Below are 23,261 nucleotides of genomic sequence, written 5' to 3'. Positions count from 1 at the left end.
TACAGTGTATCTAATAAAAGGCCATTGTACAGTTCAAAGAAAGCTGGAAAATATTTGGAAGAGACTGAGTCTTCTCAAGGAAAACGCCAGAAATCTTCTCAAACATTGAAACCATTTCGACAAAATAAATATAAAAAGAGAATGACAAACCCTGATTATTCTTTGTCAGGATCTCGAAAAGACAATGCTCCGGATTTGTCGACAACATGCCAACAAAATAAATTATTTGTTCTTGCAGAGGCGGCTCAAGCTATCCAGCCAAATCGGGCACAAGAACAAAATTCTACAAAATTCCTAAATAATTTTTCATTATTTATAGAACAATTATGTAGCCTAGCAGGGACTTCGACATTGAACGTTAACCAGGACTGGACTTGCATTGCTACAAGTATTTTGCAATACTTATTTCAACAACCAGCATGCCAGACAAAGTCTTGAAAATATTACAATGGAATATACGAAGTTTAATTCCTAATAGACATAATTTACAACATATTTTATCTTATTTTTCTGCAGATGTCCTTCTTATACAAGAAACGTGGTTGAAAACTGACTCAACATTGAAGTTTAAAGGTTACAATTGGATAAGAGATGATCGTTTAGATGGATACGGTGGTTCAGCTATAGGTGTTAAAAGAAATATACAGTATGACATTATTTTGTTTCAAAATATAAACAGTCAAATTCAGATTACAGGTGTTCGGATTGCTGATACGCCTTATGTATCAATTTACTGCCCTCCCACAGTGCACCTCCTTGTTACAGTGTGGCAGAATATCGTTGGGCAGCTTCCACCAAACACTTCATTTGTGCTGGCAGGGGACAGTAATGCACACCACCCCATGTGGGGCTGTTCTCTAACTGATCGATCAGGTAAAGATTTGTATAATTACTTGCAAGATTCCTCAGCTGTATTACTCAACGACGGAACACCTACAATAATCTCAAGACCTAATGAATAGCCGAGTGCTCCAGACATAACTATCACCTCAAATGATATAGCTTCAAAAATCCATTGGAGTGTATTAGAGAAGTGTTACAACAGTAACCACATGCCAATTATGATAACCTTTCAACATAATAAAAATATAACGTGGTTTATTATGCGCTCTGAACAAAACAATAGTCAGTATATATCAAGAAGGGTTGAATGGCAGAAATTCTCCGGAAATGTAAACAATGCAATAAAAAATGAATTGTTGAAACAAGAAGTATCGTATGACACATTGGTGTCTCTCATTCAACAAGAACAAATAAATGCAACTGTATCTAATTTTGGATCTAGAAGAAAAGTGACTCCGTGGTGGACAACGGATTGCCAGAAATGGGTAAACGAACGACAAAAAGCATACATAAATTATAAGGAGAATCTTACCATCAATCATTTTATTAGATATAAAGAAATTGCAGCAAAAACTCAGAGGTTCCTAAAGAAATCAAAATCATACTTTTGGAAGTCATTTTGCTCTACATTAACTAAAGATTTTTCTATTTCAGTGACTTGGAAAATAATAAGAAGTATGTCCAATAATAATACTTGTCATTATTTTGGAGGAGATATCAATTCAGCCTGGATAAAAGAATTTCACCGCAAGTTGACACCAGATACGGTTGAAACTAATCTTTGTCAATTCTTCAACTCTATGAAATATCCAGAAACATCCACGTTAGAATCACTATTCACTATGGATGAATTAGAATATGTTGTTCATAAACGAAAGAAAACGTCTCCGGGTTTAGATGGTATTACATACGAATGTATTCAACACTGGCCTTTGAATGGATATTAAATTTTACTAAATACATACAATTCAATATGGAATAGTGGAGAAATTCCATCACAGTGGAAAGAAGTGGTGATAATACCCATATTAAAACCAGGTAAACAATCAGGAATACATACGAACTATAGACCTATTGCAATGTCATCATGCCTTGCTAAATTATATGAACATTTAATATTGAACAGACTCACATGGTGGGTCGAATATAATCAGAAATTACCAAAACATCAGATGGGATTTAGGAAAGGAACTGGAACAGTAGATGTATTAGCGACACTAATTTTAGATATATGGCTATCTTTCATACGGCGAGAATTTTGTATCGTAGTTTTTCTCGATCTAAGTAGCGCCTATGATTCTGTCCTTCCAAATATACTGTTACAAAAATTGGAGAAAATGAACGTTCCACGTAATTTTATAAAAAGTATTCTTGGATTATTATTGGCACGTAAGTTGTACATTCGATATGGAGGACAGTTATCCACCGCACGTTATACACATAAAGGTCTACCACAAGGCGCAGTGCTGAGTCCCATGATATTTAATATGTACACGGCAGATTTAGGCTCAAAACTTCTTCAACACACTCGTCTATTACAATATGCAGACGATATTGTTATATACACTAGTAGTAAAAATATTCAAGAAGGGGCTCAAAAAATTAAAAAATCTCTGGATGAATTATCATCATGGTGTGATATCAATGGAATTGAAGTAAATCCAGATAAGTCTTCGGTGGTAGTTTTTAATAAGAAGAGATCTCATTCATGCATATCAATAAATATAAACGGAAAAACTATTAGTCAACAAAGAAGTCATAAATTCTTGGGACTTATATTAGATGAAAAACTAAAATGGAAGTCACAAGTAGAGCTGGCACAAAGTAAGGGATCTCAAGTGTTTAACATAATAAAAATGTTGACAGTTAAGAAAAAGTGGGGTGCTGATCCTAAATTATTACATCAGATCCATAAACAGATGCTAAACTCAAGACTAGAGTATGGTTCCTTTATGTACAATGATAATTTAAGTTGGGCTTCTAACACGCTATCTTCTATCCAATATAGCAGTTTATCCAGGATTTATGGCCCTTGGAAAGGAACTCCAAAACAAGCAACTTTCATAGAAGTGGGAGATCCACCATACAAAGTTAGAGTTAAATATCTTGCGAGCAAATTTTTACTTAAGAAAATTGCCAACGCGACATCTCCGATCATACCAAAACTTCAATTGTTAGACTCTTTGATGCTCAACAGACGTACAGCAAAATATAAATCCAGATTACCTATACTATATTATGCTTATAAGGACATTAATAAATTTCAAGCTAATATTATTCGTTTACCTAATGCACCATGCTTCATGACAGACTACTTTAATATGATATCTCCCATGATGATTCATTTTCCTGCCTACCCAAGTAGAGTTTTCAGGAAGACAATCCCTACAATTTCAAATAATATATATCAAGACTACATACATTCAAAATTACAATGTGAATATCACATATATACAGATGCTTCAAAATCAACGTCTGGAAAAACAGGAGCAGCATTTTACTGTGATAATTCTGCAGAATTCATTTTTTTTCCTTTGCCATCGTATCTGTCCATTTACACTGCAGAAGCTTTTGCAATACGACAGGCATTGCTTTATGTACAAAAGAAGAAGTTAAATTCAGTTCTAATTGCAACCGATTCAGCCTCTGTGCTAAATTCTTTACAGTTTGCATCATGGTCATGTCATACGGAATGGTACATTGTTAACATAATAATACTCACACTGAAATTAACGAGATTGGGATATGATATCAACTTTATTTGGACACCTGGACATTCTTTAATAGAAGGGAACAATATAGCAGATACTTTGGCAAAATATGCAGCGAATCAAACAATCCAACAGCCGCTTTCAATAAAGATTCCGTCCGTAGTTCTCGAATCACACACTAGAAAAATACTATTTACTGACTGGCAAAGCTTGTGGACAAATACTGGCACTCAATGCGGTAAGGCCTACTATTCTATACAAGAAAGAATTCCAAAGGAATGTTGGTTTAAACAGATTCAACTCTCCCGGAGTTCCCTCACAACTATAATGCGCTGCAGGTTAAATCACACTATCGCCGCAGCTCACCTTTACAAGAAGAATTTAGTGACTTCACCAGTTTGTTTGTGCAATGAATATACTGCAACTCCGAACCACATTCTATTTCAATGCAAACTTTATGAAACTTACAGAGAACCATTTTTACAGGAATTGTACAGGAGTGGACATCAAGATCCACTGACACTGCCTTGTTTACTGACTTCACCTTCATCCTCGATAATCTATATTCTTACAAAATATCTTAATAAGTCTAATATAATTCTGTAAAAGTGTTATGAAATTTGGAAACTATTTATTATGAAAGGAATAATTGTGAGTAAATATTAGGTACATACATGTATATAATACCAATTGATAAATTGTTAACTGGTGCATGGATTTTGTCCACAACCAATAAATATTTTATATATATAAAAAAAAGTTGAGGGTCTGGTAGTACCTCTCCGTCAGAGGATAGGCACAGATTATATCCATCTGTCCGCTGTAGTACATAACTCTGTAGTTGTCTGCGAGGACTTCAACCCAGGGCTTCACCGACTGCATGAAGTCATTTATCAGATTGTTGTATATATCTCCAGTTTCGCTATAGCTATTGTCACCGACATGAATGGCTTTACGGACACTTGCTTGTTGGACGTATGTGGAGTAATAGAAACTTTCTTCTGGTTCCTGGATGTTGAGATAGTTGTATGGGTTTTCGTACCCTGAGTAATAGTAGAAATCTGACAAAACGTTTCCCATAGCCTGAAAAGAGATGGAGAAAATTTGTCAGGTCATCCTTAAGGACATAAAACCTATATATTTCATTCCATTACATACAAAATCACCGACAATGCACATTTTTCTGTAATTACACGCACACATTGCAACCGTCGGAGTGAGTGAGAAAAGCAGAAGGCCTTGAGGTTCAGTGTATTGACTGGAAACTCGCAGTATCGAACATAGTGATTTAGTTTCTCTAGAAGTGCAAGAGTTGCCATAACCCGAAGAAAATAGTTTGTGCTTACGTCTAGACAATCTAGACTACATGATATGCATAGACAATGTAATCTATGTGAACAACATGGCGATCAAGTAGCTCCTAAAGGCCATTGTAGAAATTAAATATAATTACCCTATTCTTGAATTACGAGAACTTACTGGCAGCCGCCTTTACGTGTAGTATCCCCGTCATTCACACATTTTCTCAACTTCCACTCATATCAATTTTTACTATATTCTCGGCTTTCTCATAACGGAAAATATAAATATCCATGTCCCAGCCGGGATTCGAACCCGGACCCCTGGCTTCGTAGCGCGATACTCTGACCACTGTTTTCTTTAAAACTATTACATATTATTGTGCATGTTATACATTTTAGGTCATTATACATTTAGGAAATTTGCATATAACTTATCTCTTTTACAACGAGGGGTCATTTGGTATTCCTGGTGCAGGTGATTGATAAATTGGGTGTGAAAAGCTTGTTGCCTATATATGGATACAAAAAGAGCATATCGGCCTAAGAGCCATTGTACACTGTGACGTTTTGTTCTAGGATAATATACAAAGGAAGGATACAAAATAATATCTACTGAAATGTTACGTATTGATGTACGACAAATTGTACTCACAAGTTTTTTTATATATATCCATGATTTTGGATTATTTGACATTCACTAAGCTTATGCACTAAATTATCTTGTACATGTAGCACATATTGAAGTATTTACTAATTTTACATCATAAAGTTCAACTCCAGTAATGAATATTTGGTGTACAATTATATACCACGCTGATCTGACTCTTAACGTAAGGTGGCGTGCCAGTATATTATTCCATGCTTCCCGCCAATTGACTCTTGGATTCCGATCTACAATTTTACACTGTTTTTGTGATAGTGCACACATTCTTCTATATATTTTCGACGTCTCTTGCGTTGGAAGGATAGGAGATTGTATTAAAGCGTAACTGAAATCCATTATTGTATTCTTAAAATGCTATAATCTGTCCGGAAGTCTTGTAACATCAATGGGGGCCTGCAATTGAATGTTGTCCAAGACGTGTCTTAGAACTTTACTAGTGAGGCTGTTAGGGTGTTGAATCAGTGTTGTTACATCACCTTGAATGCGTAGAGCCTGGCTTTTATATTCCACGTTTACAAGGTTCATTCCCCCTTCTGCAGAGGGTAAACAAAGCGTTTACACGCAAGATTTGACCGTTCCAGACAAACCAGTTCACAGCACTCTTGAGCTTATTAATATCCAGTTGCCGCAACGGGAGGATTTTTGCTACATGCCACACCTTGGAGAGAGCGTACACCTGTACAAACGTCACTCTTGACTGTATACTAAGTATTCGAAATTTATTCATTTGTAGAACTGCTTTAACACCATTTATCACTCTGTCATAGTTTAACTGGACCATTCGTTGAAGGGAGTGCGCGAAAATTATTCCAAGTATTTTTATCGTTGGAACAACATGAAATTCTCCGCTCTGAGGGTAAGTTATATCCGGCTTTAAATGCATAAGAGTTGATTTATTCTGATTTACTGTGAGCCCTGAAAGGGAACCAAATTCCTGTAATACTTTAGACGTTGCATCAATATCAGACTGCGTATTTATTAATACATTGCCGTCATCAGCATAGGCCAACACCTTAATGTTTATAGATTGTATGGTGATGCCTTGTACTTGCTTTTCTAATGAAAAAAGGAGGGGTCTTTATGAGATACAGAAAGCTATCATTGATACTGGGTCACCTTGTCTTAGTCCCTTGTGAATAGGAAGTTCTCTTGTCATAAATCCATTTATTTGTATTTTGGATGTTGCGTTACTATAAAGGCTTTTAAACTCTGACATAAAATGTCCACGTATACCGTACTTTTGAAGCACATTAAATATGTAATCATGGTGTACCGAGTCAGACCACTCAGCTACAGAGGCCGACTACAATTACACTAACTTTTCTATTATTTATCACACACAATATATGAACATGCTCGACTGGAAAATGAGCAACTGCCTTCATAAGAGACCGCTTTAAACTTTCAATATTGGGATGTCTCTTCTTGCAAGCCATCTCCTGAAGCTTGGACCACAATTTGTAGTCCAAAGGGTATAGGTCCGGACTAGCAGAAGGCCAAACCGAAGTGGAAATTAAGTCTGGTACATTTGCCTCCAGTCACTGCTGTGTTGTTCGGGCCCCATATGTTGGGGCTGAATCCTGCTAGAAGCTCCAGTTCTGACCATGGAAGAGGGTGTTGTTGACATTCTTCACTAGTCTCTCAAGCACTGTCTGCTGGTACACTTTGGCAGTTTTTACCCCTTTTTCACAGTTTTTACCCCTTTTTCACAGAAATGGAGCTCCGTTGTGCCCTCATAGCAAATGTTCCAAACTTCATTTCCACTTCAGATTGGACTTCTGCAAGTCCGGACCTATATCCTTTGGACTACAAAGTGTGGTCCAAGCTTCAGGAGATGGCTTGGAGGGTCGGTATCTTCTCAAGGCAGTTGCTCATTTTCCAGTTGATGTGTTGGGAAATTCAATTGATGCGTGGCCACAAAGCATTACGGAATGTGTGCGTGCTAAGGGCGGCCATTATGAATATTGATTTGTGATTTTGATTTGTCATGCATCCATTTCAGTAATGTTATTAGGATATTACAATATCTCTCAGCATTTTGTGTCAATTTACCCTACTTAAAACTTTGGGACAGTATTTATGGTAAGACTAGGTAGATTTGATGTTTTGCAGGATTTAAATGATCATGAAAATATAAATGAAACAGACGTAAATAAGAATTGGGAGCACATACGTAAAGCAATAGAATCAGCAGCTAAAGAAAGTATAGGATACCATAAACCAAGAAAGAGAAAGCCATTGATAATGAATGTCATAATCTAATAGAAATAAGAAATCAGGCTAGACTTAGGTGGTTAAATAACTCTGATGATACAAATCTAAACAATTATAATAGAATAAAGGGAGAAGTTAAAATCATGTTTAGAAGTAAAAAAAGAGATTACTTGAAAACACGAAATTGAAACAAACAGCAAAAACAAAAATATCGGAGATTTATATAAAGGTGTAAATGAATTTAGAAAATGCTGGAAACCGAAAGTAAACTTGTTAAAAGATAAAGACGGTGATTTTCTAGCTGGCCCAAGCGATATTCTGAATAGATGGAAGAACTACTTTAATGACCTTTTAAATGTTCATGCAGGAGATAAATCAGAAGTAAATGAAGTACACACAGCAGAACCTTTAGTTCCAGAACCTAACTTGACTGAAGTTAAAGATGCTATTAAAAGGCTAAAGAATAACAAAGCACCTGGCATTGATTTAATACCAGCTGAGTTAATTAAATATGGTGGAAATTCGTTAATATATAAATTAATTTGTTTAATATGGAATAAAGAAGAAATACCTCAACAGTGGAAAGAATCCATAATTGTTCCTGTGTTTAAAAAAGGTGATAAGTAGTGTGATTTACCGTATTATAAAATCGATAAATGAAGAGGTGTTTTGACTGTATAGAAATACTTAAAACTAAGGCAAAATGTCTATAAAATTTTATTGTTACTGTGTAAAACCTACGATTTTTGTAAAAAAATGCTTCTGAGAAAAGAAGACCCCCCCAAATTGATGTGACAAAACCTAAATTTCCTAAAATTGCTGTTTATAAATTTGTTAAAAATATGGCTTTTCTCAATATTGTTTTAACTACACTAAAAACTAATCCAAGATACTCATATGAGCCACACCTACACACATCTACCCACACACACACACACACACACCTATACTCACTTACACATATTTACTTTTGGTCCACTTCAGGTCCACTTCTGGTCCACTTCCGGTCCACTTCCAGTCCACTTCCAGTCCACATCCGGTTTAAGTTCAGAGAATTAATATGTTGACTTGTAACATTCTAAATATTTTAATTTAAGACCAGGTACAACTTGTTTATCTAATACTAAACACAATATAATATGCAAAACTCTTCTAAAATTGCTCTGTGACTCTCTCATTTCTTACATCATAAACATATGATTTTTCACCTATAAGAATAACACTACATATGGTGTCATCAGGAAGTGTATCATGGAATTCACAGATAATTTCAATGTTTGTCCTGTCATTAACCACAACTTGTTTTCTTTTTGAGGTGTTGATGACAAACATGGGTCTCTGTGTTTTGAATTCATCTGGTGAGTAATACATGTCACTATTCCCAATTGTGACCCTTTTGAATGCTGTAAATGCCTCATATAATTTGAGGAGATCATCCTTGGACATGTTTAAATTATAACTTTCTCTAGGAAACACCTCATTTCTGCCATTTTTAAGATATATGTTCTTGATGTTGCAGTTATCAAATTTACTTAGAATTTTTTTCTTGATTATTGTGTCTTCCAGTCTGAAACAATACTACTACAAAATCTGGCATGTCATATTGTATACTGGAGAATGAGTTTGTAGCATCAAATTCATAATAGCTACCAGTGGCAGGCTTCTGCACACATTGATATGTATAAAATTGTAAAGGTACCTGTGGATTTTTTATTATATCTGCTTTGTATTTAAGAGCATAACTAGCTTCATATTCAACTACTGGAATTCTTAGCTCCATAGTCTGAATAAGGCATTTGCCTTCATCAGGTAGGGTATTAGGCAGAGCTGCCCCAGTAGAATTTAATGTACTGTACCTCATCAAAGCATTATTATCATTGGCAGCTCTTCTAAATGTAATTCTTAAACCACCTTTCCACATAATTTCTTTGTAATCTGAGAAGAATCCTGACAACAAGCGCATAGGAAACAATACTGTGTGACTCTTAGATATTATCTTATCACCAGCCTCAAATCCACCTATTTTGTAGTATGAGGCCTCGGTCTTGGATAATTTTAGTGTGGCTAAAGCTGTAGAGGTAATACCAGGGTAGTCTACTCTGTTTATAACAACACCATGTTTTCTGATCTCAATTTCAGAGAACAGATGTGGCACAAAATTGTCTACCAATCTTATATTTGAGTTAGCCGGATAATCAGTACCATCGAGCTTGACAACATCAAATTTAATATATAGGTCTGCTCTGTGAGGGTGTATAAAGCCATCCCCTACATCAAGGTCAACCTCAATCTGTGTGTTGGCTTGATTTAAATTTGCAAAGGTCCTCCGGTTTGGGGGGGAATGATTGTAGCTCATAACTCTCAATATTTTCCATTTTATTTATTTATTTATTTATTGTATGTATTTTTATTTAAATATTAATTTCTATGATAGCAGTTGTTGTGGCTCCAGCAAAATCAACTAATTCTTCTTTTTCATTAGTGACCATCAACTCAATATAATCTATTCTATTATGGCACACAGGAAAATATAATGTTGGGGATGGAGTATAGATGATCGGTTCCATAAATTCAGAGTTAGGTTTGAATGTTGCAATAATGCCAGTTTGTTTGTGAGTGCCTATGCCATTTGATTTGGTGATCATACCCTCGGCCACATTACAGTGAATATTTAGAGTTTCTATGGCTAGGAATTTAGGTATATTAATAGCAGTGTGTTTAATAGCTGGTTCAAGTTTTGTGTTGTTCTCGAATCCTAATAGCTCTCCTAGAGTACCCAGATCAACTGTTTCTGTAGCAGACACAATTTCTACTATGTGAGTAACAGAATTTTGAGTTAACAATATACCTCTGGGTAACTGAGCATTTAAAGTAGACAAATTATACTGGCCTGGAGTAATGACAATTTTTTGGTCACCAACTGCAATCTTGTTGTTGTGGTGTGTAATATTAGGTATCAAGTACATGCCATAAAATGCTCTGAGAGCTGTTGATTTGGGATATACTATATCATCATGTAGTTTGAGTTTCAATATTGAATTTTGGCTGGTGAGATGGAATACTCCCATGATGCTTCAGATACCACAAAGCTTTTTGAAAATTTTCAATTGATGGTTTATTTATTGGAGACAGATATTTAAGAACAGATAAACACAAATGTCCACAATTAATATCTTTGAAATTTTGAACACGGGTATTATTATAATAAAGATTAGTTGATTTTAGATATTTTACTAAATTTTCAGGTGGAACACCTCCAAATGAATCAAACACAAATGCCTCATTGTTTAAATATTTAACATAACAAATCCAGTGAGTGCCCTGATTTTTGTACTTATCCAAATTAACTATGCCACACTCTTTTTTGAGTGGTTGTTCTGGTAAAGAATCGGACATGTATACTCCTCTAAAATTTTTGATGCCGAGTGGTTTGATTAAAGCTTCAATATCTTGGTTGGTAAGCGACTCTTGTTTTTTTTTTAACTTATTCATAACTTTCTTAACACCTTTGCCTTGTTTTTCCATAGCCAGATTATGGCGCTTTTGTTCATCTAATTCTGCCTTATTCTTCTTGGCATCTATTACTGTTTTTACTATGGCAGCCGATCCCCCAGCCAAGCTCCCCACGGCCCCCAATGCTGCTAAAATAGCTGGGATACTAAATATGAATCCACCTATATGTGATTTTTTTCTAGATTGCTGTAATTTTTTTAATTGTGGGGTACTAAGTAACAATTTCATACCATGTCCCTTAGCAAGACAAGAACTTTTCTTCTTGCGCTGCTTTTTGGTTAGAAGACTATCAATAGTTTTAAGAGATTTAAGACCTGCATAAGGTATCTGATACATAACACCTTTGGCTTTCATTGTTGGTTTATTATATACATATTCTGGGATTAACTAGTTCAATTAAGTTGTAGCTAATTTAGTTAATTTATTACAACCCCCACCCCAATTTTTGTTTGGTGTTCATAGCTATGGTGGTCCCCAATGCTGCTATTCTCTCACCCAAAGAAGCATCTTTGCTTACAAATCTACCAAAAGCAGCTTCTTCTAATTTTTTGTCTGCAACATGTCGCTTGTCAAGGTCGGTATGTGTGTTGTATGCTATGTCATGGTCTCTACAAGCAGCATCTAGAGGATTAACACCAGGGTCACCGATGTTTAATCTATGGTCTAGTTTGGTACCGAGACCACAATACTGATAGCCTGGTATATGTAGTTCAAATGGCAACTTGTTTATGATGTCATTAACTAGCCCTCGACCCTCGGAGATATTCCAAAATTTAGGTGGTAGAGTATTAATATTTTTTATAAGATATCCAATCCCCTTAATGTCATTCACTATAAAATTAGACAATTTGGTACTTATCATGTCCATAATTCCAACTTTTTCATTGTAAAAATTGTGGTTACCGGCATTTTCCTCCCCAGCTATCACCAGCAATCTATCTACAAGTTTCCTGACATCGTCAACCCAGACAAATTATTTAGGCAATGTGTTGTACTGTTTGATCCCACTACCTGTTTTGATCTTTGACCATATGGGCTTGATTAAGTTGTTGTATTTTGCTCCACTGCTAGACTTGACTCTTTTTTGTGTGGGATCATTGTTCTGGTATAGAGCATCTGATTTTATTAATATTTCTTTGTAGTGCTCATAGTCTTGATCTCTATAGTTGCCAGGTCTCTTCCTAGTCATCAATTCCCACAATCCAGGTGTTCCAGGATACTTAACAAAACCACCTCTTTCTCCAAGATGAGATTCTGAATATACTATCAAATCATCTCCCATAAATTTTACTCTAAAATTGCCAAGTCTATGTATGATGCTACCATCAACTTCTCTGTCGGCATATAAACCAAAAACCTCATCTTTGTTGTCTTTAGGTGTGCTTAAATATTTCTGAGCAAGAAGACCCAATTCAATAGGATCCTGAGTAGCTTCAATTCTTCGAGGAGCAACAGGACTAGGTGTATGAATACTAGAAAGTGGGGTGATTGGATAATCTAATATGTTCCTAGCAGCTACAGGTACAAGCTCTGTGATCAAATTTTGATTTTGCTCTGTAACAGTTTTAATATTTTTACCTAGTTCACTAATAGCATCAATAATCGGCTGTTCTGTGCGCTTGTGTTGTTCATAGATACCTCGGTTCTCTACTTTCCATCCCTTAAATCTTTTTACAAGATAGTCTCTTAATTTAAGATCATCAATAATTATTCTATTCATGATTATTTTTATATGTTTCAATATCTAGAAAATCGTTAATTTTATTTCTATATTTACCATTATTAGGTTTTCTTGTCATATCAATTGTGACAAACCCATAACTATCCTGGTTCCAGCACCTACTGCAAAACTTAGAAAAATTATTGTAGCTCCAGTCACCACCTACATATTCATCATGTATGTGTTTGAGGTTGGTATGGTCTTGATGAAACACACATATAAAATTGCTGTTGTCTCTTATCAACTGTTTTGGTATTTTAGAAAAAGTCTGTGCCAGGTAGAAGCAATCTATGTTTTTGTGTCGGCCCTGTGTAAAAAAATTTCTAACCTTGTTTTGGTTTTCCAATATAATATCATCAAATACAACAACAGAGTTATCGAAACATTCATGAAGTGGTTTAACATCTGATTCAAAAGTGGCTATATCCAATCCATCATATATCTTCATCAGTTGCTGATATTTTAATTGTTCTAAACTCTTAGAGAATACATACAAGTGCCTGTTTTTCCAGTCTAACCAGTTGGGTGCCAATAAAAAATTATCAATCATTAGTGTAGTTTTACCACAAGCCGATGCCCCAACAATAAGACATCTAATATTATCAGGCAACAGTTTGCCATTTCTCTTATTCTGCTGTTCAGGATCTGGTAGTCTTTTTATAACATCCCAGGTGTTCATAATATTACTTTGTCTGCCTCGATCCAACTGTGTTCTGGGAGACCTAGCCATTTGACCAGTATTTTATTGCCTTTTTTGCGAATTACTTTTTCTATAATATATGTGTCTCTCTGTTTAGTTTTGTTAAGTTCTTCTTCATAAAACCTGCCTTTGAGAATTTCTCCTCGGTGATCTTTTATTATATATGTATTACGAGCCCCAGGTTTAACTTGAACCACTGTAAATAATTCAGTACTCCAGTTTCTTGTAAAACCTCTTTTAAATAAGTGCTTATATTTGCTAATTCTTACTTGATCACCAACATTGTATTTAGGTTTTTTTGTTGTTGGTTGGTATCTAGGATAGTAAACAGTGCTGATCAATTTTTGCTCATCAGATGAAGTTACCTCAGAGGGTTTCATGTTGATTGTAGTGTGATCTGAATTATTATATCTATCTAAAAGTTCTGGTAGGATAGTAAGCCATTTATAATTACCTTGAAGAGTAAATTGTTTATACATATGATTTTTTAGAGTTCTGTTAAATCTTTCAACAATAGAGGCCTTGAGATCACTGTAACTCGAGTAATGTTTTATTGACTGGCTTTTAATAAATTGTTGGAACACCAAATTATAGAATTCTTTGCCATTATCTGTTTGTAGATAGCGTGGTGATCTTACACTCTGATTAATAATTGTCCTAAAAGCTTCTGTAACACATTTTCCAGTCTTAGATTTGAGCGGCAATTCCCAGGCAAATTTTGAAAATGTATCTATGACAGTAAGTATATACTTATATCCTTTGTTGATCTTGTCTAAGTTTTTCAACTGTCCCGCCTTTAGGCGAGGTGCCATTTCCACCAAGTCACACTGCCATAAATCATCTATGCCTTTTGTAACTACTGGTAGTCGCTTATAGTTACGTCTGGCTGGTTTGTGTAATTCATCAACAATAATTTGTCTAGACATAGTATGTAAACAAGAATATTGCAACTATAGGGTGTTCAGTAGCTGATACTACAAAAAAAAAAAAAGGTAAAGTGTTCCCCTGTGCATAGCACCACGCCATGAAGGCGTATAGGGGGTGTGGGGGTAACGCCCCACACTTTCTTGATCCGGTCGTGAGTGGGGGTGATGTGATCAGCATCACGTCCCTGACCGCCTTTACCCCCCAGGGTTTCCCCCAGGTACCCATGTTATTCGACGCTGGGTGGGCGCCGGGGCCGCTTTCACCGTTAGAAAAGTTCCCGGATTTGAACCGGCCGGGGATCGAACCCGGGACCTTGAGCATGGTAGTCAGACGCGTTACTACAGGATTTTCTAAATATAATTTGTCTCCTATTTGTATTTTAAATTCCAGAGATCCATCATCTTCAGCATAAGATGTTTCTAATGTATCGGGATCTGTAAAATCTTCTAACTCTATATTTGTGACTTTTGGTTTGTTGTCAGCATTAGTTATTGATAAAGTAGGGTAGTGGTGTGCTTGTGGTTGTAGCCAATATTTGATCTTAATTGGTCTAAGTGTACCTCCAACAAAAAACTGGTAATAAAATCGTGCAGGGGACAGCTTATACATTTTGCTGCCTGGTGTAAATGGTGAATCATATTCTTTGTTGGGGATGCTGTTCAATTCAAGAATTACTGTATGCTTAGGATTCTCGATTAGGCCAGTTATTTCTTTTTCTGCTGTAAGCAATCTACTTATTACAGATTCAAGGTGCTCATTGATAGTCCTAACAATTTCATCGTGGCCTGGTTTTATTCTTATGTCTACAGCAAGTTTTTTGTATTGTTGCACAATTTCTTGAAGCTGGGTGGCAAAAACAGACAGAGTATTTGCTTGGTTGGATTCCATGGTCCCTAGTTGTTGCTTGATGTTGGCTACAATTTGCTGTAGATTTTCAACAACTGCCAATTTTGAATTTTGAGCAGTAAGATCATGGACTTGTATTCTGATATCCTCAAATAAAGCATGCAGTTCATTAATATGTTGATTGGTTGGTAGAGTCGCCACTGTCTGAGTAATCTGTTTGATCTCTGTCTGGATATTCTTGATATCTTCTGATTTTAGTATGCGATTCACTGCTCTCTTAATATTTTTAAGTTCCTGAGATGTAGGCAGATTTGCTACAGTATTCTGCAAAGATTCAAGTGCCAATTTCACACTATTTAATTCACTAGCGTCAGCAACACTGCGCATAGCATCTTGGAGCAGGGTTATGTCTGCCTGAGTAGGTGTTGATTGTTGTAAAATTTCAAGTTTTGTTTGGATATCATCGATCAAGTGATGAAAATGAGATAGCTCAGATTCGGTGTTGAGGTTTTCAAGTTTGGTAATCTGTTGCTGGACACTGACAAGAGTGTCTACAATACCAGGCAGGCGGGATTCTAGAGTTTCTTGTACATTTGTCAGATCACTTTGTACTGCTGCTATGGTACCCTCAAGGTGAGTTATGGTACTCTGAATTTTTCCAAAATCTTCATATGTCTCAAGTTGCAGCTTGATGTTGGCAACACTGCGAGTTATAGCACTCAGAGCATCAGAAGATGGTAAGTTGTTCATAAAATTTTCAAGTGTCTCAATTTTTTCTTTAACCTCGGCTATGGCATTGTTCAAGGGGTCCAGATTAGGTATCTGTAGTGATTGAATTTGTTCTTTTAGAGAGGAAATTACTAGATCAAAATCTTCTTGTGATTTTATGCTTTTGACAATTGTTTGGAGCTGTGCCTGGACACTACTAATCTGCTCTTCTAGTTGTTGTTTCAATTGTTCAGAGTTAGTATTCTGAGTTTTTAATTTGGCTTGAAGAGTTGCTACAGCTTCCTCCAAATTTTGAAAATTATCCAATGTTGCCAAGTCAGTATATTTTTGAAGCAATAATTTAAGTTCTGAATCAATTTTAAGAAGAGGGTCCATGCATTGTGTTTGTAAATTTGTAATTTCTAGTTGAAGACTGGCATTGAGTGTGCTTTGTAAAACTTGTAAATCACTTCTTAATTTTTTCACTCTGACATCAAGCACCAGAATCTCATCACTGTGATCTTCATGTCTTGTATGGCCAAATATATCATTAGGCATTTTTATTTTTATTTTGTTTTAGTGGTTATTTATTATTGAATATCTAATTCTTAATTCTATAAAAAAAGGTATAAGTTTGTCATAATATCCCGGGACCTCAATATATAAACAATCACCAGCAGAAACGGTATATACAGTGCCAGAAACCATGTTTGAGTGCTTAATTCTATAAATATTTTTCCCTACTGAAATTTTGACATCACCCTCGGGAGTTGTAATAAATTGTAATTGACCACCTATAGGTAATTGGTAGTGGTTTAAATTATTGTTAAATATGTATAATGTTTTACCTGTTTTATCATCAACATCTGTAAGTATGCTATTGAGATGAATAATTAGCAAACCACTTAGTTTAGATATTATATCAGGAGAGGGTGCTGGTGTCGGCAGGTCCATAATAGCTTTTTTTTTAAATCCAAATAAATTCATTGGCATGTTTTATTTATTTCAAATCATGCTCTGTAATTGGGCATTGATTGCCACTTCTCAAGTCATAATGTCCCCATGGTAGAGTATGTATGCCACATGATAAAATACATCTCTTATCGTCATGTGGGTCTAGAGCTACTTTTCTTACAATATTACTAGTTAACAAGTGATCCACACTCTGAATTCTACATTCCGATGTTTTGATTAACCTCTGTGACATGAGACAATTTTTATAATCTTCAAATTCAAGCTCTTTATCTACAGTATCTCTACCAATACCCTTAGCTTTTTTGGCAACAGCACCACTACATGTTTTAAAACTATACATTTTAGCTCTTAACCCAGCAAATCCTACAATAACATCGCCAAGTGTCTCATCTTTTAACTTGCCAGGCACCTTTTTGTTGTGGGGTTGAATTTTTGTATGTTCACTAGTATCAAAATATTTAAATAATTCAGGATGTGATATATCTTTATAAACATCTTCTGTTTGAATATTAAGAATAAAACTATCTGTGTCCATATACATCAATTTTATACTATCACCATAAAAAGTTTCAACACATCATAATATAATTTTAACATATGTAATTTTGCCAATTCTAATATCACTGCCCCCACATAAATAGGTTTATCAAACTTAATTTTTGTTTTTTTCATGTTAAAAAGTGCCATATTGTCATCATAAATTCTTCTATAATTAAAATTCGGCTTTGCCACTAATTTTTTGCTCCGGCTGGGGTCGGTAACTAATTTAACATCACTATGCTTTCTAACATTTTCTATAGTTTTGCCATACACTGAATTAACCATTAATTTAAACAAAGTTTTATCAAATTGGTTTACTGCAGATGTTCGAAGCTCGGTATTGGTATCAATATATGATTTCAACCATCTTGAGTGCCTGAACCTCAAAACTTTGCCAACCTTAGTTACTTTAACACCGTGACGCATCAAAAACTGAAGGTTTTTGTAATATATTACATAATCCTGTTTTGCTTTCAAAGTCATCATTAGCTTTTTTTGTTTAGAATTAGGTGAACACTCAACCTCAGAAATTGGGGGCAGATCAGAAAACTTATTGTGTAAATCTTCAGGAATTATCAGATCAACCTCTAAGAATAGACCATAGTGACTGTCATCAAAATCCTGAAGATCCCCAATATTAAAATTTTCAACCCACCCAAGTCCTGCATATGGCAATTTATCCATCATAGCGTAATCATACAAGCTATTTGCATCCACATAAAGTATATAATTTGATGGCAATTCTGGATCATAATTAGAAATATATTTATTATTAGCTCTGGCATATCTCTGAGAACATTGCACCATGCCCCCTCTTATACACTGTTCCATAAACAAGTACATATCTTGATCTTGGATTAAATTTAACTCCATTTTAGTGTTTAAAAACATTGCAGACCATGCTAGCCCTGGAGCACTATAGAAATAAACTGGATCTAGCTTATAATTTTTTATTGAAGATTTTCTAAATGCCTGAAGTATATCGGCTAAAAGAGTTACATCAAGTTTTAAATATGCCTTGTGATAATCACCAAATGTCTGGCATTTTAAGTTGGTCCACATCAACTGAGCATGGTGATAATCTTCATCAGTGATTTCGGATGCCCTGAGTTTACTATAGAATGCTTTTTGTGGTGGCAGAGAACACTCATCAAATTTAGAAAAATCAGTAACATAGTCATATGGATATACACTTTTTCGCCTAATTAATTTCAAGTCCTGATTTGGAAACATGGCACAAGTTATTTTAAATTGATCATCTGATAATTGACTGGCCAAATTAGCCAAGCTAGCCGACAGAATTCTGTATGAATCAAGAAATCTTAAGTGAATAGGAACACCATTAACTTTAATTATCTTGCTAATAGCTATATATTTCTCATCATTTTCTGCTAAAATATTTAAATTCTGCTTGTCAAACCCCTCGTACCTGATCAGATGATGAAAATCATAATTAGATGCACCATGGCAAAATATCGGGACAAATTTTGGACTCTGGATCTTAATATTACAGTTATTACACAGGGCCATTAAAAATTTACCACTTGTATGGGAATGGTGTTTCACCTTGATATTTGTATCTGAAAATTCACAATCACGTACCAGACATTTTTTTGTATTTTTAAAATTTTCAATTTGTTCTTCTGTTAAAAACATCATAGGTCTTGATTTTAATAAAATATTAGATGCTATATCATGGCACTCATTTTCAATTCTATGTGCAAATTCTTTGATAGCATTTGGTCCCATGTATAATTGTGGTTCACTAGCAACACCATCCCGTATAATTATATAACAAAAACTAGAAGGTTCATGTAACTTGTATGATGTACTTGAAGATTCGTCAGGATCTGGGTTGCAGAATGCAAGGGGTTTGAGGTTTGATTCAAAATCACAAACTATATATGCTGGGTGTTCCAACAAAGCTTCAATTTTTTTGAATTTGGCATTTTCACTTGGCATAGGCATAAGCATATGAACAGGTTTATGATTCCCACAATATTTTAAATGTTCAACTAATTTGTTTTTAGCAATTTCTGCATTTTTTTCACGAACACCATTTACCATTTTTTGACCATCAAATACAGTTAAACATCTTCGGCACAACTTGAATATTGTATTAGATTTATTTATTTGTTTTCTTACTAAAGCTTCAAGATTGCGTATTAAAGTATAATGGTATGTGCCATCTCCTTCAATTAAAAGCAAATCAATTGGAACAGCAAAATCGTCATCAAGTGCACTAATTCTCAGAGGTTCTATCAAGCAATTCCCAGCACCAGTAGAACAAATAAATACATTAATAGATAATAGTTTACCATTGATATCTCTGGCCTTTTTTTCAAATTTATCAATATTCTGAACATACATTGAATATTCTAAGCCCTCCATTGCATCATCAAAATCGTGTTCATATTTTTTATAATTACTTATTCTTTTTGGATTATCTGAAACTGGATACAAAGCAGCTAAAATACACCACAGAAAACATTTGTCATCATTATTTTCTATGTTAACCACGGCTCTTTTGTTTTTAATATTAGCAGGTAATGGCACATATGTCGAACCTTGTAGTGGGTTAAATTTAGAAATATTAATATATAACTTGTGTGGACTTCCACATAAACTCCATCCGGATTCTTTTGCTGCAAATTCAGAATGTTTAATAATTAATTGCTCTATCAAACTACTTATTATTTCGTCTAAATTTGTATTTGAATATATAACTACAGTTTCTGTTATGTGGGGCTGTGTAAATTTTGTTCCATTTGGCTTCTTATATTGTACAAATAATTTGAAAGACAGTTTATAAGAGCCATTTTGTACATTTAGAATAGCTTGCATATCAGGATTTATATTGTTTAAAAAATTCTCAATATCACATTTTGGAGCTGATATAAAACGGTAATCACTTAGTTGGCTATTAAAACTACTATCAATAGGTGTATAGCGAAGCTGCTTTGGTGGTTTATAATTAATAGGGGTTTCAAGTTTTCTTTTTAGACCAGATGAAGATGTAGATGGCTGTGATAAAGTAGAAAACTGTGCAGAACAATTATTTTTATGTTTATATAAGAAATATTCCAGACTATATTTTCTATGACATTTAGGGCAAATTTTTGTGGGAGTTCTGCATTTGTCGGGATTACAATTTTTTTGGTGCCTAGCCCAATTAGAGCTAAATATATTCGTATTGCATTGATCACAATATTTTTGATTTGGCATTTTTGTTATTAGTTATAAAATTTCTTGGGCTTCAAATTAAATCTCTATATTTAATATAAAATATGAATTGGGTTCAGCAGTGTACTTTGTATAATTATTGTATATATTTAATATGTTAATATTATTAATTTTTATCCTAGGTTTATTATATCAGATTTCTCGGGATTCAAATCAAAATTTTATACTTAATAAAACTATCACAAATTATAATGCCAATGGCTTACGTGCACGAAGGTGAAATAAGTAATTATCGACAGAAAAGCAGTGACCTACCTCAATTGCGTGTTAGTACAGGCACGTCGGTGGCAGTGACCCAATAGCATATGCTATGTATTGATCTTGTAAAACACACAGAAACAGATTCCAACAGCTGCAGGCCAAAACTCTAAATATAAACTAATTACAACTAGATGTAACAAATATCAGACTTTTTTATACTAAATATAAGATTCTTGTTCAATATACTAGAAATATGTTTCATATAAATAATAAGAAATTCAGTATATCAAACCAAACAGAGCTAAAATATGAAGAGCACTGGAACAACACCTCTATACACTTCAACAATTCTCACAATAGTAACTGATTTGTAATGCAAGAACTCTTTAAATAGCCTAAGCGCGGACCGCATCTGAAACAGTGAACCACCCATAATGTCATAACCAACCAATCAGAAAACAACACACGTCTAATAATTTGTTGCATAATATTGAATAATAATTTGTTGCACTACATGATGCAATAGAAGTAACCAGAAGTAGACGTGTGTGTGTATGTGTAGGTGTGCGTGTGTAAGTGAGTATAGGTGTGTGTGTGTGTGTGGGTAGATGTGTGTAGGTGTGGCTCATATGAGTATATGATTAGTTTTTAGTGTAGTTAAAACAATATTGAGAAAAGCCATATTTTTAACAAATTTATAAACAGCAATTTTAGCAAATTTAGGTTTCGTCACATCAATTTGGGTGGGGGGGGTCTTCTTTTCTCAGAAGCATTTTTTTACAAAAATCGTAGGTTTTACACAGTAACAATAAAATTTTATAGACATTTTGCCTTAGTTTTAAGTATTTCTATACAGTCAAAACACCTCTTCATTTATCGATTTTATAATAGCATCAATTACACTACTGTGATAAAATGAACTGCAATAATTACCGTGGAATTTCTCTACTCTCAACAACATATAAAATATTATCTAACATTATTTTAACAAGACTAACCTCATATGCTAATGAAATTATAGGTGATTATCAATGTGGATTTAAATGTAACAGATCAACTACAGATCAAATTTTTCACATCAGACAGACACTTGAAAAAAAGTGCGAATATAATCAAAATGTCCATCAGCTATTCTTTGATTTTAAAAAAAGCATATGATTCGGTCAAAAGAGATAAATTATATAATATATTAGTCGAGTTTGGAATACCTAAGAAGCTTGTTAGTATGATAAAATTATGCACCAGTGAAACAGAAAGTAAAATTCGTGTGGGTATTAATGTGTCTGACAAATTTACAATTCATGATGGGTTAAAACAAGGAGATGCATTATCGCCATTGCTCTTTAATTTTGCCTTAGAATATGCTGTAAGGAAGGTAAAAGAAACTAACGAAGGGCTAGAATTAAACAGTGTGACTCAGTTGTTAGCATATGCAGATGATGTAGACTTACTGGGGGATGATATAAATACAATTAAGAATAATGCTTAAATATTTTTCAAAACTGCTAAAGAGATAGGTTTGGAAGTTAACAAAGAGAAAACTAAATATATGCTTACAGGCCGAAACCAAGTGTTAGGTAATAATCAAAATCTAATTATTGATAACTCGTTTGAACGAGTTTCCAAATTCAAATACTTAGGAGAAATATTAACAAATGAAAATTATATTAAAGAGGAAATAAAAAAGTAGGCTTAATTCAGGAAATGCATGTTACTTTTCTCATCATAAACTTTTGTCTTCTCGTTTAATATCTAAGAAACTAAAGTTAAAATATACAAAACAGTAATTTTGCCTGTAGTATTATATGGGTGTGAAACTTGGTCCCTTACATTGAAAGAGGAACATAAATTGAGAGTATTTGAAAATAAGATCCTTAGGAAACTCTTTGGACCTAAAAGGGATGAGGAGACAGGTGAGTGGAGAAGGTTACATAATTTAGAACTACATAATTTGTATTCATGTCCAGACATTATTAGAATGATTAAATCAAGAAGACTTAGGTGGGCAGGCCATGTGGCACGAATGGGAGAGGAAAGAGGAGTTTACAGGATTCTTGTTGGGAAACCTGATGGTAAGAGACCAGTAGGAAGACCAAGACGAAGATGGAGGGACAACGTTGAGATGGACCTAAAGGAAATCGTTAGGGATGGAAAA

General features: G+C 34.6%; 1 protein-coding gene across 1 annotated transcript in view; it reads right to left on the bottom strand.

Moving 5' to 3' along the window:
• The window catches only part of LOC145981450 (venom serine carboxypeptidase-like), a 36,201-nt gene that overhangs the window by 11,924 nt on the left and 1,016 nt on the right, over positions 1 to 23,261 (bottom strand). The window contains 1 exon segment of the mRNA XM_083114682.1: positions 4,333 to 4,637. Within this exon segment, the coding sequence (XP_082970808.1) occupies positions 4,333 to 4,637 (305 nt within the window).

Source organism: Lepisma saccharinum, chromosome 29, assembly GCF_977018435.1.
Source record: "Lepisma saccharinum chromosome 29, izLepSacc3.1, whole genome shotgun sequence".
NCBI lineage: Eukaryota > Metazoa > Arthropoda > Insecta > Zygentoma > Lepismatidae > Lepisma > Lepisma saccharinum.
Note: the sequence above shows the minus strand (reverse complement) of the source record. Positions and strands in the feature narration are given on the sequence as shown.